This window comes from Psittacula echo, assembly GCF_963264785.1.
Source record: "Psittacula echo genome assembly, chromosome: 1".
Taxonomy (NCBI): Eukaryota; Metazoa; Chordata; class Aves; order Psittaciformes; family Psittacidae; genus Psittacula; species Psittacula echo.
Window position 1 is genome coordinate 140,272,300 of NC_137735.1, and position 13,205 is coordinate 140,285,504.

General features: G+C 39.5%; 1 protein-coding gene across 1 annotated transcript in view; it reads left to right on the forward strand.

Moving 5' to 3' along the window:
* Window positions 1-1,819: 1,819 nt before the first annotated feature.
* Window positions 1,820-13,205, forward strand: part of TAFA5 (TAFA chemokine like family member 5) — a gene marked incomplete at both ends in the record, with an annotated part of 420,259 nt that continues 408,873 nt past the window's right edge. Inside the window, one exon of the mRNA XM_080619302.1 lies at window positions 1,820-1,931. Within this exon, the coding sequence (XP_080475428.1) occupies window positions 1,820-1,931 (112 nt within the window). The remainder of the gene's footprint in view (window positions 1,932-13,205) is intronic.

Consider the following 13,205-nt stretch of genomic DNA (forward strand, 5'->3'; position numbering starts at 1 on the left):
CATGGTATTTTCATTATGCAACACAGGAGCAGACAACTGGAACATTTTGTGACCAAGCTCTTCTTCTAGTCTGACAATCCTGCCTGTACTTGGAATGTGACTACCTTGTGCAGAACTTAAAATATTAATTTGAGGACATTGCTATGGAGACTCTGAATGGAAAAGCTCAACTACCTGGTTCCTCTTAAAACATTTCCGTTTTTTATTATTACCATAAAAGCTACTGGCACACACATGAACTGGAGCCCTCTAAATTGGGTTTCATGTCTATGTGTCCTTGCCACTACAGCGACAGAGAGGCTGTGCCAACAGTCCCTGTAAGGGCTGCAAGTGGATGCAGGAGGGATGTTTCCATTAACACCTATGGCCGTGCCTAGGCAGAATACATCATGGAGACTTCGAGCCTCACAGAGCAGGTGAGGGGCGGGAATTGGTCCCTGGGACCTTCTTCGGCCGAGACCCTGTCTCAACCACAAAGCACCTCAAAGGGGGGTTCCGGGCGGGTGCTGCCACTACCCTCCCTGACATCCCCACTCCTCCTTTCCTCTCCTGTCCCTTCCCCTCCCGGCGGCTCCCCTCTGAAGGCCATAGGGAGACGCCAGCGGCTGGATCTGGCTCTTCCCCTGCAGAACCACGGGCCCGGTCCGCTCCGCGTCCCTCTGCCCCAGCTTGCCGCACGACCGGCTTTGACCCCCGGGGGAGCCCCCGCTGTCCCCCGACCTTCGCCAGCGACCCGCCAGCCAGGGTCGCACCGGGAGTGGCGAGCTAGGGAGCGGGGTGATGTTTGTACCGGGAGCGGGGCTCGGTGGGGACGCGCAGCCGGTGCAGCGCCGGGGGAAGGACCGCTCCGTGCGCTCTTCACCTGTGGGCGTGACCACCGGCCCCCTCCTCCTCCTTCTTTCTACTTGAAGGGCCGGCGCCGCTATAGCGGCAGAGCCTAAGATCGGAGCTGGTGGCGCGTTGCGAGGAGGGGACCTGCTGCCGCCGCCGAGCCGCCTTGTAAAGTGTCCGGTCGCCCTTCGCGCTTCGGCCCCGTCGAACCCGCAGGACAACCGGGAGGGGAGAACAGGCTGGACTCGCCGCGGGGGACTGGGCTCTTCTCCGCCCGCCGGGCAGGGCTGCCTGTCTACGCCGTGTCTCAACTGCCCTCACCCGTTGGCGGGCACCGCCGCTGCCAGCTCCTCTGCAGGTGCCGGGCGCGGATCGCTCTCGCCCCACGGAGCTGTCCGGAGGAGTCCTGCCCCACGGGCGGTTGGCAGAGGCCGCCGCCATGCCCTCGGCCCGCCGTGCCCGCTGCCCCCGCGGCCATGCTGCCGGCGGCCGAGAGGCGGTGGCGGCCTGAGCGGGGCTCGCCTTAGAGGGGCGGGCAGCAGGGCTGGGCTCCCCGCGGTAGTGTCGCCTCGGCCCGGATCCGGCCTGCCTCCGGGCGGGGCGGAGGAGGCAGGGCCAGGACAACAGCGAAACAACTTTGCACATTGAAAAAAGGAAAGGGGAAAAAAGACTCGTGGCACTTGATCGAAGCTCAGCACCACGCGAGGGTTCCGAGCCCTAGTAAAAGCCCACCACCGCACCACAGTGACGGGAGGAAGGCTGGTGGCGGCCACTGTGCCCAAGTCTTGCAGGCTCTAGAGTCGCCTTGGCTTTCTGGCTGGAAGATGATTCCTGCAAAAGGACCATGTTGCTGCTGACGGACCGCGGGGTCGTTGGAAGATGCTTTCCTTGAGGATTACACGTGGAAAAGGGCCATCAGTCAAGGGGAGAGCTGGCTGGTGAAACTGACTGATTTCCACCCCCCACCCCCACCGGGGAAGTGGCTTCAATGGCTCTATCTCCCAGGAGAAGTGGTAGGAAAGATGCCAGCGCTTTGCCAAGCATGTCCTCAACTTTCTGGGCGATCATGATCCTGGCTAGTCTCCTGATCGCTTACTGCAGTAAGTACATATTTATCCTGGTGCTTTTGCTGGGCTTAATCCACGGCCTTCCCATCTGAGGTAGCGCTTCTGGCCAAGGCCAAGCTCTGAAGCTGGCAGGTGTACGTACTGTCTTAGACTTGCCATCTCGATGCATCTACCCCTGTTGCCCCGTGGTAAAGCAGCTAGACCAACACTTCAATATTGCTGCTTCTTGGGAGCATGTGATGTCCTTAGGTTGCAGATGTGGCATTTCTCGTACAGAGACATCACTTGAATTTTAGGAACAAACTTCTTAGTGGTAGTAACCATCACCCACTGCTCACAGTTTATTATCAGATATTGCCAGCTTTTGCCCAGACTGATCTCTCCACGTAACTCGTGCACTCTTCTTCACCTTCCATGAGCAAGAGCTGTTTTGCTTATGTTCATTCCTTTAGGAAGCACGTACTTAGTCAAGTGACAGATGTTTTAACATCACCGGGGTAGTATGTGATCCTCTGACTGTGAGATTGTATTGGAACAAACCCTGGCACTTCTTTAGCATATCCTCAGCAGTTTAGTAACCCTATGCTATCAGCCTCAGAGCTGCATCATAGGTTATCAGCAGAGTTTTGTATATTCTGTTTCAGGCTTGATAAATTGTCAGTTAATCTCGCTGAGTTGCAGATAAGGTATCTGTAAGAGACTATTAGTACTTTAAAAGGTCTTTATTTTTTCTTGCTAGTTTTTTTTTGCTCTTGGCAAGAATGATTTTCAAGCAGGTATGTAATATAGATGCAATGCCCATGCTTACAGGAAATGCAATTTAGTCCATAGTACCAGAGTGGGAATCTTTCAAAGAGAATAGAAAAAGGAGTTTCTATGCAGTAATAAAAATATGTAATTTATTAAGAGGCACCTACACAGCTTTGCCAGAATGAATATACACTGTATTTTCCCAGCCTGAGCTGAATGTGGTCTGTAGTTTACCCATAGTGTGTATTCCTTTCCTTAGCTGTAGCTTAAAAGTCTTTACACTATGCTTGTCTTGTTGAGCTGTAATAGGTGTGGGTTATGATGAATAGGGGATAGATTCTGGTTTCGGGAGCGTCCCTGCTGCATTTCTTACCCCTCTATTCCATTCCTTCCCCTTCAACTATATAATAGTCTCCATTTTTGTGTATTTGTTTTGTTTTTTTTTTTTTTTTTTTTTTTCTGAAACAAGACTGTAATTGGTAAAGATAACCTTTAATTCACTTTTTTTGCATGTTACAGTGCCTCTCTCTACTGATGACAGTGAGAGGCTTATTCCAAAAGGAATAATATATTTTATAATTTTTTTAATTTGGCACATTTGCACTACACTTCTCAAAAATCATGTCAAACAGGTCACATTTTTGAGTAATTTCATTTTGTACATAATGCCGTATGCAATCTGCTAATGTAGAGAGTACACTAAAAAACATACTGTGATTTAAAAGAATTTATGTGCATACAGGGAGATTAGTGACTCAGTAAACACATATTACAGGATGAATAGTGCAAATGTAAAGGGAATTCAGATGGGCATTAGTAATAGGAAATATTTTAAGTTTGTGCTACAAATGTCTGGAGGGTCCCAGGCTTTTCATGACAAGATAATGAGTTCTGTGCAGGTATCAGCATAGCCTCAGAAGGAGTTAACTGTAAAGTCTGATGCCTTAAAATTATTTATATTCAGCAGTGAGACATTTGACAATGTTCTGTTCTAAGGAATGAAGTTGTACATTTGAATTGTTATATATGTTTATTATTTATTTTTCATTGTTTACTGATGCTGAACAATGCAAAGCAAATGTTAGCTGATGATATGAAAGCAATTGCTGCTGTGCTTAAATAGCCAGTTTCCAGTTAGTTCCCTCAGTTAGTGTAGATGGTGTTCCTCAAGCATGTAGTACGCTTTTCATTCCATATAGCGCTGAAAAGCACCATGCAGCTTAAAATATGCAGTGTCAAAACACTCCACCGTTTATGTAATGTTTCACTGATTTGACAACCACAATTCCAAATGCTAATGAAGCACCATGAGCATTTTCTCTAGCGATAGTATTTGAAAAAATGCAAAAAATGTTTTTGCTCTGTGGAAAGGGTGAAGATGTTTAAAAAATCAAGGGGGGTAGGAGGGAAATGTAAGGCTGTTTCTACATAAAGTAGTACTGAAAATTTTATGAATTCTTTTAAAAACCATCTAGGCTTTATTCAGTCTTTTTTCATCTGATGTCTCATTCTATTTTTTTTTTTTTTTTTTAAGAAGACCATAACTGGGGGGGTGGGAGGAGGAGGGGTGATAACTTAGTTATGTTTTAAGAATAACAGCCTTGCTGTATTTCTTATGAAGTAAAAGAATGCAATGGTATAAAGTGTTGTGTATTTTTCCACACACCTTATAAGCAGGTGTATGGAAATATACCAACTTATTTCTGTTATCAAGCTGACTTATGTAAAAAGCAATAAAGGTTAATATCTTGTTAAAGTAATAACAATAACATTATATATGATTATCTGTCACAGTATCTTTTTATTATAGTTACATCAAACACTAAACCCCCCTGAACTTTTTAATTTTTCTATTTTTAATAGCACTATAAGTTAAACTTTTGATCTTCCTTGCTTATTTTCATTTTAATCTGTTAGTCTGACAAAGCATATTCCTGAATCAGTTATATGAATGTTGCTTTCCCTTTCCCTACTTACTCTGTGAATCTTTTGTTTCTGGGAAAGTGTTTGCTGTACAATAGTCATCCCTATTACTGGATCAACCAGTAAAACCACCATACTCTTGTTCCGCTTGACAGACAAGCATATTTATAAAGTGTGTTCTGGATGTATGCGTACAGTCCATTAGACTTTCATTTATACTTTAATTTCTGAAGCACAATTATGTTCTCTTTGACACGGTAAAATGATAAACTGATAATTTTTTCTTTCTTAAATGTTTAGATTATACTTAGGGATAGTGGCTCCATCCTATGGTGGAAGAGAAAGCTGCATCAAATCAATTAGGTTAGTTGCTATAGTGATAAATTCCATGTAATATTCTCCAACTGAAGAAAAATGGTGTGATTTCGTAGGTTCTCAATAGGAGAAGGCAAAAATGAAGGAGTAGAAACAAGCTGTTTATTATAGTCCTTGGTCCTTGACCACCAAGGGGGTAGCTTATTTAACGGAAGCACCAGTAAATATAAAAACAGCTTCAGAAGGCTATCCTTGTAGAGGGTGACCACCTTTGACGGCAATTCAGAATTAGAGAAGTTGTGACATTTTTGGATCCCAGGCATGCATGCTGCACTTTTTTAATGCACACTAGTAGACTACTGAGAAGTACCTATAGCAAATTCTTTAAGCTACTGTTTTATGTTGTAAGGGTACCTTGAATTTTTTCTCCTTCATAACTGGGATTAGCATTTTTCCTTGTTATAAAAAGTTTGGTCAATTTAAGGACATTTTCTGTGGTATCACAGCTGCATGCTAAATAACAGTTTTGATTCAGAATTATTTTTTAGTGCATTTATTCAGTTGGCTTTGCTGTAAATACTGAGATGCTTTTTATATGTAAATAACGACTTTTTAAACAGCATATGATTCAGCTTTAGCAAAGTTGTAGCTATTATGAGCTTTTGGCTTTCCTTATTTTGTACTCTTCTGTAAGTATAGGAACATTAGACCCCCTGGGTGTTACAGGTTTGCTGTTCTGTTAAGATAATACAATCTAAAGGCAAGCAAATGGATTTGTTTGAAAGGAACCACCAAAACTGAATAGTATTAGGAAAGTTCACCTTCTTATTTTAAATATTGTGTACAGGAAGAAAGCAATATGAGGTCCAGTGTTTATGCTGACTAAATGGTGATACTACCAGGAAAAAGAATCTAGAACTCCAAAATGCAAAATACTTCCTGTAACTTTACAGTTCTGCATTGTAAGTGCAAGTTCTTTCCCAGTACTAAGAAATAGAAAGAGGATATGTTCTATGTTCTCCTAATTCATTATTTCTTTTGCTTGCAGAATACAAAATAAGAATGTTGTAATGATGAAATACTGGTAGATTATATGAAATGACTGATTCTGCAATCTAATTCCATATTTAAATCTGTGGAGTTTGAGCAGAAAAATAAAGCTGTTAGCATGAATAAAAGAAGTGTCTCAAAGATTTTGCATGGTACCATTCATATCATACCATAATTCATGTGAAAAATACTACATTGACCTTACCTTAAATTGGGATCCTGTTGTTACACATTGGGTAGACACTGCTCATTTGAGAAGTATCTTTTCATCGTCTGTTTTGGAATTGCTTTCTGTCTAGAAGACACAGACACAGGCTACTATGGTCTGTAGGTGTTATTGTTCCCTTAAGCTGTCAGAGACTGCCAGCAGCGGTGGCAATTAGCTCTTGGTGTCACCTGCACACCTCTCCAACAGGAGCTACCATACCATCATCATGTGTAGGCTACTGAACAACTGTTGGATGATAAATGGTCGTTGCTGATTTAGGTTGATGCAAACAAGTCACCTCTGAATGGAGGCCTACAGTTCCTGTTACTGATAGTATATCATTCAGTATATCATATTCAGCATATCATATTCAGTATATCATATCATTCTCTGCTTTTTACAAATGAAAAATAAAGGGTTTTTTTCTTAAATCTATTCAACTGATTTGTAGAAATGAATAATGCATAGAAATGAAAAATAATGTTTTTATGATGTTGAATATGAAAAGCAAGTTACTTTGTTTCTTTATATAACATCCCAGCTACTCCTTCTTAACAAAGCTTATTTTTTTAATTAAAACCAGAACTTTGAACTTTATGGCCTCTACAACATATACCCTGTCAATGTGGGCACCAAACTAACATTGAGATTGTCTCAGCTGTTGTGTTGTAGTCTGTCTGGGTGATATATTACATAGAAGTCATTGGCCTCAATATAAGAAATGTCATCTTACTGCTTTTAATGTTGAACTCAACCCTTTAAGGCTAAGTAAGCACCATTTACAATTTCCCAGATGTATTGGAATTCTGGTAATCCTTAACTTCCATGGCAAATATAACTGCTGATATAGATGGATATAATGGGAAAGAGGGATGGATATAAAGGTAGGAACAAGAAAGAAATTGATATTTTCAATTAAATGTGTGGCCAAAGAGTATTCCATATTTTTCAGCAGGAGTGAGAGCAGAGAGACCGAGACCTCTGTGACTTGCCTTTTTTTGGCCCTTTGTTTGTGCAATGTACTGTATTTTTCTTACCGTATGCTATGAAAACAGTATTGGCAGCATTGAGTAGGGCCCCACTGGTCTAGCTTAGTGTGTAAACACAGGATAGATTGCATCATCTTCTATTGGGGTCCCATTAATCTTTCACTCTTTGCTTAGTGACTCTGTTGAAGAAATAAAGTAAGTCCTTCACTGAAATTAGCCTTATGAGTGGGTATTTTCCCACTCATTTCTTCTCTGCTAGCAGCTAAGGGTATAAAATCTCTCAGTTTCTGAATGTAATTTACTACTTTCTTAAGTGAGTGCTCTAACCATAAAGCTATAATGTGAAAAAGCCAGAACGATTCAACCACTAGTCCAGCATCTGGCATGCCAAATAATGTTTATTAGAGGTATGCCTTGAATGTTGTCAATAACTCAAAAATGTACTTGGATACTTAATTATATACAGAAGTGTCAAATGCATAGGCAAATATAGATAGCATTGACTAAGCACAATCTTCCTGCTCTGCATATTCTTTGTAGATAAATGCAAACCAGAATGTTTTCACACTCAGGCTCATATTTGACCAGGTGTGGTTCTGCTGTTGGGCTGGGGATTTGTTTAGTTTTCTATTTTTCTCTGTTTAAAGGGAAGTTACACTGCTTTTTGCACAGATGGCTGGCAAAATTGCTTATTGTAGATGTTTTGGGAAGTCATCTCTTCATGGATATGCTTTTATGTTAGCTCTGCATATAGGAAAATGTTATGCACTGACTATTTGAAAATATATGAACTGTATTTAGACTATGTTTTCCAATATTCTTAGTGTAGAGGCTTATTTCAAAGATTTTGTGCATGTTCTTCAATAAATGGACTTGGCTACAGTACACGAATCACAAGTATAATGGCAGAGGGTTTTGCATTCATGTGGTGGTCTGTTGATCTCCTCAAGACTTTGTGGCCTGTGTCTTATTTCGATCTCTGGATGGACTATTTTTTTAGACACCTTTCTTCAACCACTCAATTGCTCTCAGATAACAGGAAAGTATCTCATATAACTCTGAGTGAGGAGTGTAACTGTTTTTCAAAGGAGTCTCTGTGCAATAGCCCCTTTGGTTCTTTCCTGAGAAACAGCTAGTTACTCAATATCATCCCTGGTTTTGTGTCTCCTAGCGCTTCTTTTAAATGCCTGTGGCCCAATACACCAATAACGAAGTTGCTTCTCCAGAACAAAATGTTATTTATTTTGCCAAACGATATGTTGCTCTTGGAGAAAACATGTACTATATCTAGAGAGACCCCTAGGTACTATTCTCCCTGTGGTTATAATTCCCTTCAAGGCTGTAGGTTGGTATGACTTATTTTTAGTTTTGATGTTCTGTGCCTCATTCTTTTGCAGCCTGAGTTAAGAAAGGCTTTCAGCTGATCCTCATTTTTTAAGAGCCGTCCACCAGTGGCATCTCCTGGTCTTCCAACTGGAGAGTCTTTAGGGCAGGACCTTATGATATTTTTAGGATCACATACTTGGCAAAATAAAGATTCCTTCTGTCTTTGCCTGTGACTAAAAGTAGAAATTTGAGCTATAGCCCTATTGTTCAGTTTAGTGTTTTGAAGGTCAGGAACTGGGACTGTCTCTAGTTCTGTTTTATGTGGAGGTTAATTCCGGACCACTGTTAACATATGTGTTCTGTTTGTATTTTCTGCACCAAATACTCAATAAAAGCCTGGAGCAGAATGCACGGAAGATGGGTAATGTTTCAAATTGCAAGTTATGTTGGTTAGACTGACTCCTGAATATTTTTATCTGTTGCAGAGATTTGTAGTGACCAACTTTACTCAAGCACAGTGGTAGAACCTGCTGGTTCTGTTAGCTGATAAAGCTTCATCATCTCAAAGGTCTTTAATTCTTACAGAAATGAGAAATGACTACATATGAAAACGAAATTTAGATTTTTGAAGTTTATCAAATAAAAGGGAATTCTTACTGTGTTCTTGTTAATCAGAGTTGAATTTATGGTGGCTTTTACCTTGGCTTATAGGATTTACTTTTTTTTTTTTTCTGATTATCTTAGAACTGTGATGATGACAAACGTGTTCTAAGAAATGATATGCTGACAATATGAGCTACTGTTAACCCCAAATGCCTGTATCACTTTTGATAGTTTCAGATGCCAGTATCCCTTTTAGGGGAATATTTAATTTTTCCACTGAACTACACCAGTGCAAAGTTTAGCAGAACAGTTTAGTCAGAAGTGGGTTTAAGCTAAGCTAAGCTCTTGCATGTTGCATTAAATGGTTCAATTGCAAGCAGAAATGCTGTGGGTAGAGGGATTTCTAGCACTTCTGGCAGATCCAGAGGAGACCCACAAAACTGATCAGAGGGCTGGAGCACCTCTACTATGAAGACAGGCTGAGAGAGTTGGGGTTGTTCAGCCTGGAGAAGAGAAGGCTCCTGGGAGACCTTAGAGCAGCCTTTCAGTATATAAAGGGGGCTTATATGAAAGATGGAGGTATTTTACCAAGACTTGTTGTGACAGGACAAGAGGCATTGGTTTTAAACTGAAAAGAGGATAGATTCAGATTGGACACAAGGAAGAAATTCTTCATGATGAGAGTTGTGAGGCACTGGCACAGGTCTCCCAGAGAAGCTGTGGCTGCCCCTTCACTGGCAGTGTTCAAGACCAGGTTGGACAGGGGTTTGAGCAACCTGGTCTAGTGGAAGGTGTCCCTGACCATGGCAGAGAGGTTGAAACTAGGTGATCTTTAAGATCCCTTCCAAACCAAACCAATCTATGACTTTTGTTCTCTGGCTTTATTAAACAAAATATGAGTGTAACAGATATTGTGAGAGGTCACCTGTTATTGATTGCATTCTCTGGTGTTACTGAAAGGGTTCATTAGTTTCTCTCTCTCTTTTTTTTAAAATCAAAATGGACTTTATATTTAGTTATGCCTTGAACAGACACTTTTCTTCTGTGCAACTGAAATGTGACTTTTTCTATTATTTTTTGTATAGTGAGTGACTTCCAAAGTAGTTCTGTATATGGCTTGAATCATAAAAATATAAAATACTTTTCTGAATTGAGCTAATATAATTTTCTATGCTAATCTTCAAGATAATTTTATTAAAAATGTTGGAAAGGTGTTCCAGAGCTTTTTCAGTGCACACTGTCAGGAGTGCTTTATTAAACATTCATATTAAGATGAGCGTATATATGTATTGATGTATATATGTGCTCAGTAAAAAACCCACATCAATATTTTAAATAAAACTGAGAGGCTTTAAAAATTGTTCTCACTGAATGCTACTTAAAGGTTGTAATTTCCTTTAAATTACCTGCTATAAAGCATTTGACCTAACATGTCTTTGTATGGCTTAACACCTGGAATAATGATTAAAGACTTTTCACAGACGTTTTCCTTTTGTTATCACCTTAAAAAAACACAAACATATATGTTTTGGAAATTCCATCCTAATTAGTTAGAAGAAGTGGTTGACGCATAATTTCAATTCCATCTGAACATGACTGGTCTTTCGTTACTTTAGTTTTCTGTATTATAGTTACCTATATTTACCATAATCTCTTTTTAAAGTCAATGGAAACATAGACACTTTTACAGTGCAGTTCATGTGACCTGTTTGAGATACGGGATATAGTTTGAGGTAAATTGTACTGAAGAAGTGCTTGTTTTAGTTGACTATAAAGCAGATAAGACAACTTGCTAAGATTTTAACATGTATGTTACCACATTAATCCAGTCCTTAATTACAGCATTTTTAGAATGTTGCTTAATACATTTTTCAAGGCCCCTGCTTAATACTTAAATGTTTAATGCCAAGTAACTGGTTCAGCATTTCTGTAGGGGGAAAAAAAAAAGCATAGAAAAATAAGCTTGTGATACAGATTCATTAAGACTATAGGTCAAGATATTGAACTAGCTGCAGCAAAGGATTCATACAAATTGAGGGATGTAGTTGGCATAAATTACTGGGATCTTCTGAAGACATCTTTGCAAACAGCTTGTATCCTGAACATTTCTTGCAATGTGTTTTATCTTACTGTAAATTCTTCAGTTTCATTGCCAGTATTTTCACACTCTGGCTACTCTAAAAATACTGTCTTCTCCAAAAAGTTGGAAACAAGGTGAATTTTAGATGAGTGTACCAAAGGTTATCAGTTCTACCTTTTTTTCCCCTCACATTTTAAGTCTCTTCCATACAAATATTAAACACGTGTGCACCATGCAACTTTTTATAGTGTGATTAAAACATTTGAATCACCTTCATCTACTACAAATTTAGGTAAGAAAAGGTGTAAAGATGCCCAATGTGTACATGTATATGAGAAGCTGCAGGGGTGTAGAAGACTTGAAATGCTTACCTGGAATTTAAGATCAGATTTGAATTGCACTAAGCTTTAAATTGCCACCCACTCAACTCCTTCTGCTCTTCTTTTTCCCTCACCTGAAAAATAAAAGCTAAGTATGAAAAAAGTTTACGTGGTTATTTTTGGTAGGATATTGGGCTTTATGACCCAAGAGGTTCCTCCAGTTCTGTGTTATTCAATGTGAGTGCTATTTTTACAATCCTTTTCATCTGGAGAGATTTGTTGCCTTCTATACTCATTCTTTTATCAATATGTTTTTTGTTCAAGGAATATAGTGCTGCATTTTACCTTTTTAGCTGATATATATATATCTTTATGGACATTCTTAGTCTAACAGCTGGCCAAATCTGGTTGTGCTGCCTGTATAACCAGAGATCTCTACTTTAACCCTGTCTATAAATGTAATTATTTTCTAATATAATCATCTTTACAAAGCCTTATCAAAGAGACTTTTTAAGAGTTCATGGTGTTATATGGGCTTGCTTTCCTATGCTTTTGCAGAGTTCTGTAAATTGCTGCTGTGAACTCTTAGGGCAATTAGTTGTAATTACAATAAGTAGATTTGAGGTATTTCAGATATAATTCCAAGGAATTAGTTTCAAAACAATTCATAGTATCTGAGTTGGTGACATTTCAAAATGCTTAATGCTTATCTTTTTCCATTTTGACATTTGATGACAATATAGGTAAAAAATATGTGGCACAAATATTACTTTGGCTTTGTAAGACTGACATTGCATTGAGCGTAAGTAATACTAATAAGAACCATTGCCCAATGTTTTTCTCAGATAATTCATCTCTATATAAAGGAAAGGAATGGCCTTTAGCATCCTCAGTTTCTCAAAGCGAAAGTAGTCTTTTGATAATATAAGCACAGATGCCAAATAAAATGAAGAACCTATGTAAATTTTATTTAGTAAATTCCCTGAAATTTATAGTGTGCTTTTTTTTCCCCGTGAAAGACTGAATTTGTAGAACTCAAGAAAACATTTCTTACATTACCTTGTTAGAACACATTCCAAATATATTTTGCTGCCTTTTCTTTCACTGCTTGTAATTACTGATGTCCATTTCCTTCTTGAAAGCTTATTTTAGAATTTAGTGCTCTCTGTTGGCATACAGTCCAAATATTAGTTTTCTATATTTTTCAGTTTTGCTTTCTTATTTTTCTTACCTAAGGTCAGGTGAATTGGCCCTACTGTTTGTCTTGCCACTTTCTGAAGTGCTTTTCTGTTACTAGGTTTGACAAGTGCAGCTATGTGAATCACGGTTTGCTAGTGACTTCTCAGACAAATTAACTTGATATATGTGTAGAGACTTTTTCTCACAACTGCTGGATCTGCAAACATTTGAGAATTGGGCTTGGTTGTTTTTCTTCTACAAGCATCAGGTTCTCTGAGCCCTATTATAAGCTCTGTGATATGGCATTTGTATGCTTGCATGTATGTGCCTTATTAGGACTTAGTAAACTGGCAGAACACACAGAACATAATACATCTACAATGAGAATTTAATTTTTCTTCTGTTATTCTAAATTATTTTAAATGTATGTTAAAGCAACAGATAATGATTATGCACACAGGGTTAGAACTGTACCTTTGAGAAAAAATACTATTTCAGTTTCAGTGTGTGTAATTTGATCAAACATTTTAAGTTGCCAAAATGCTGAGAGCCGTGGTAGATATG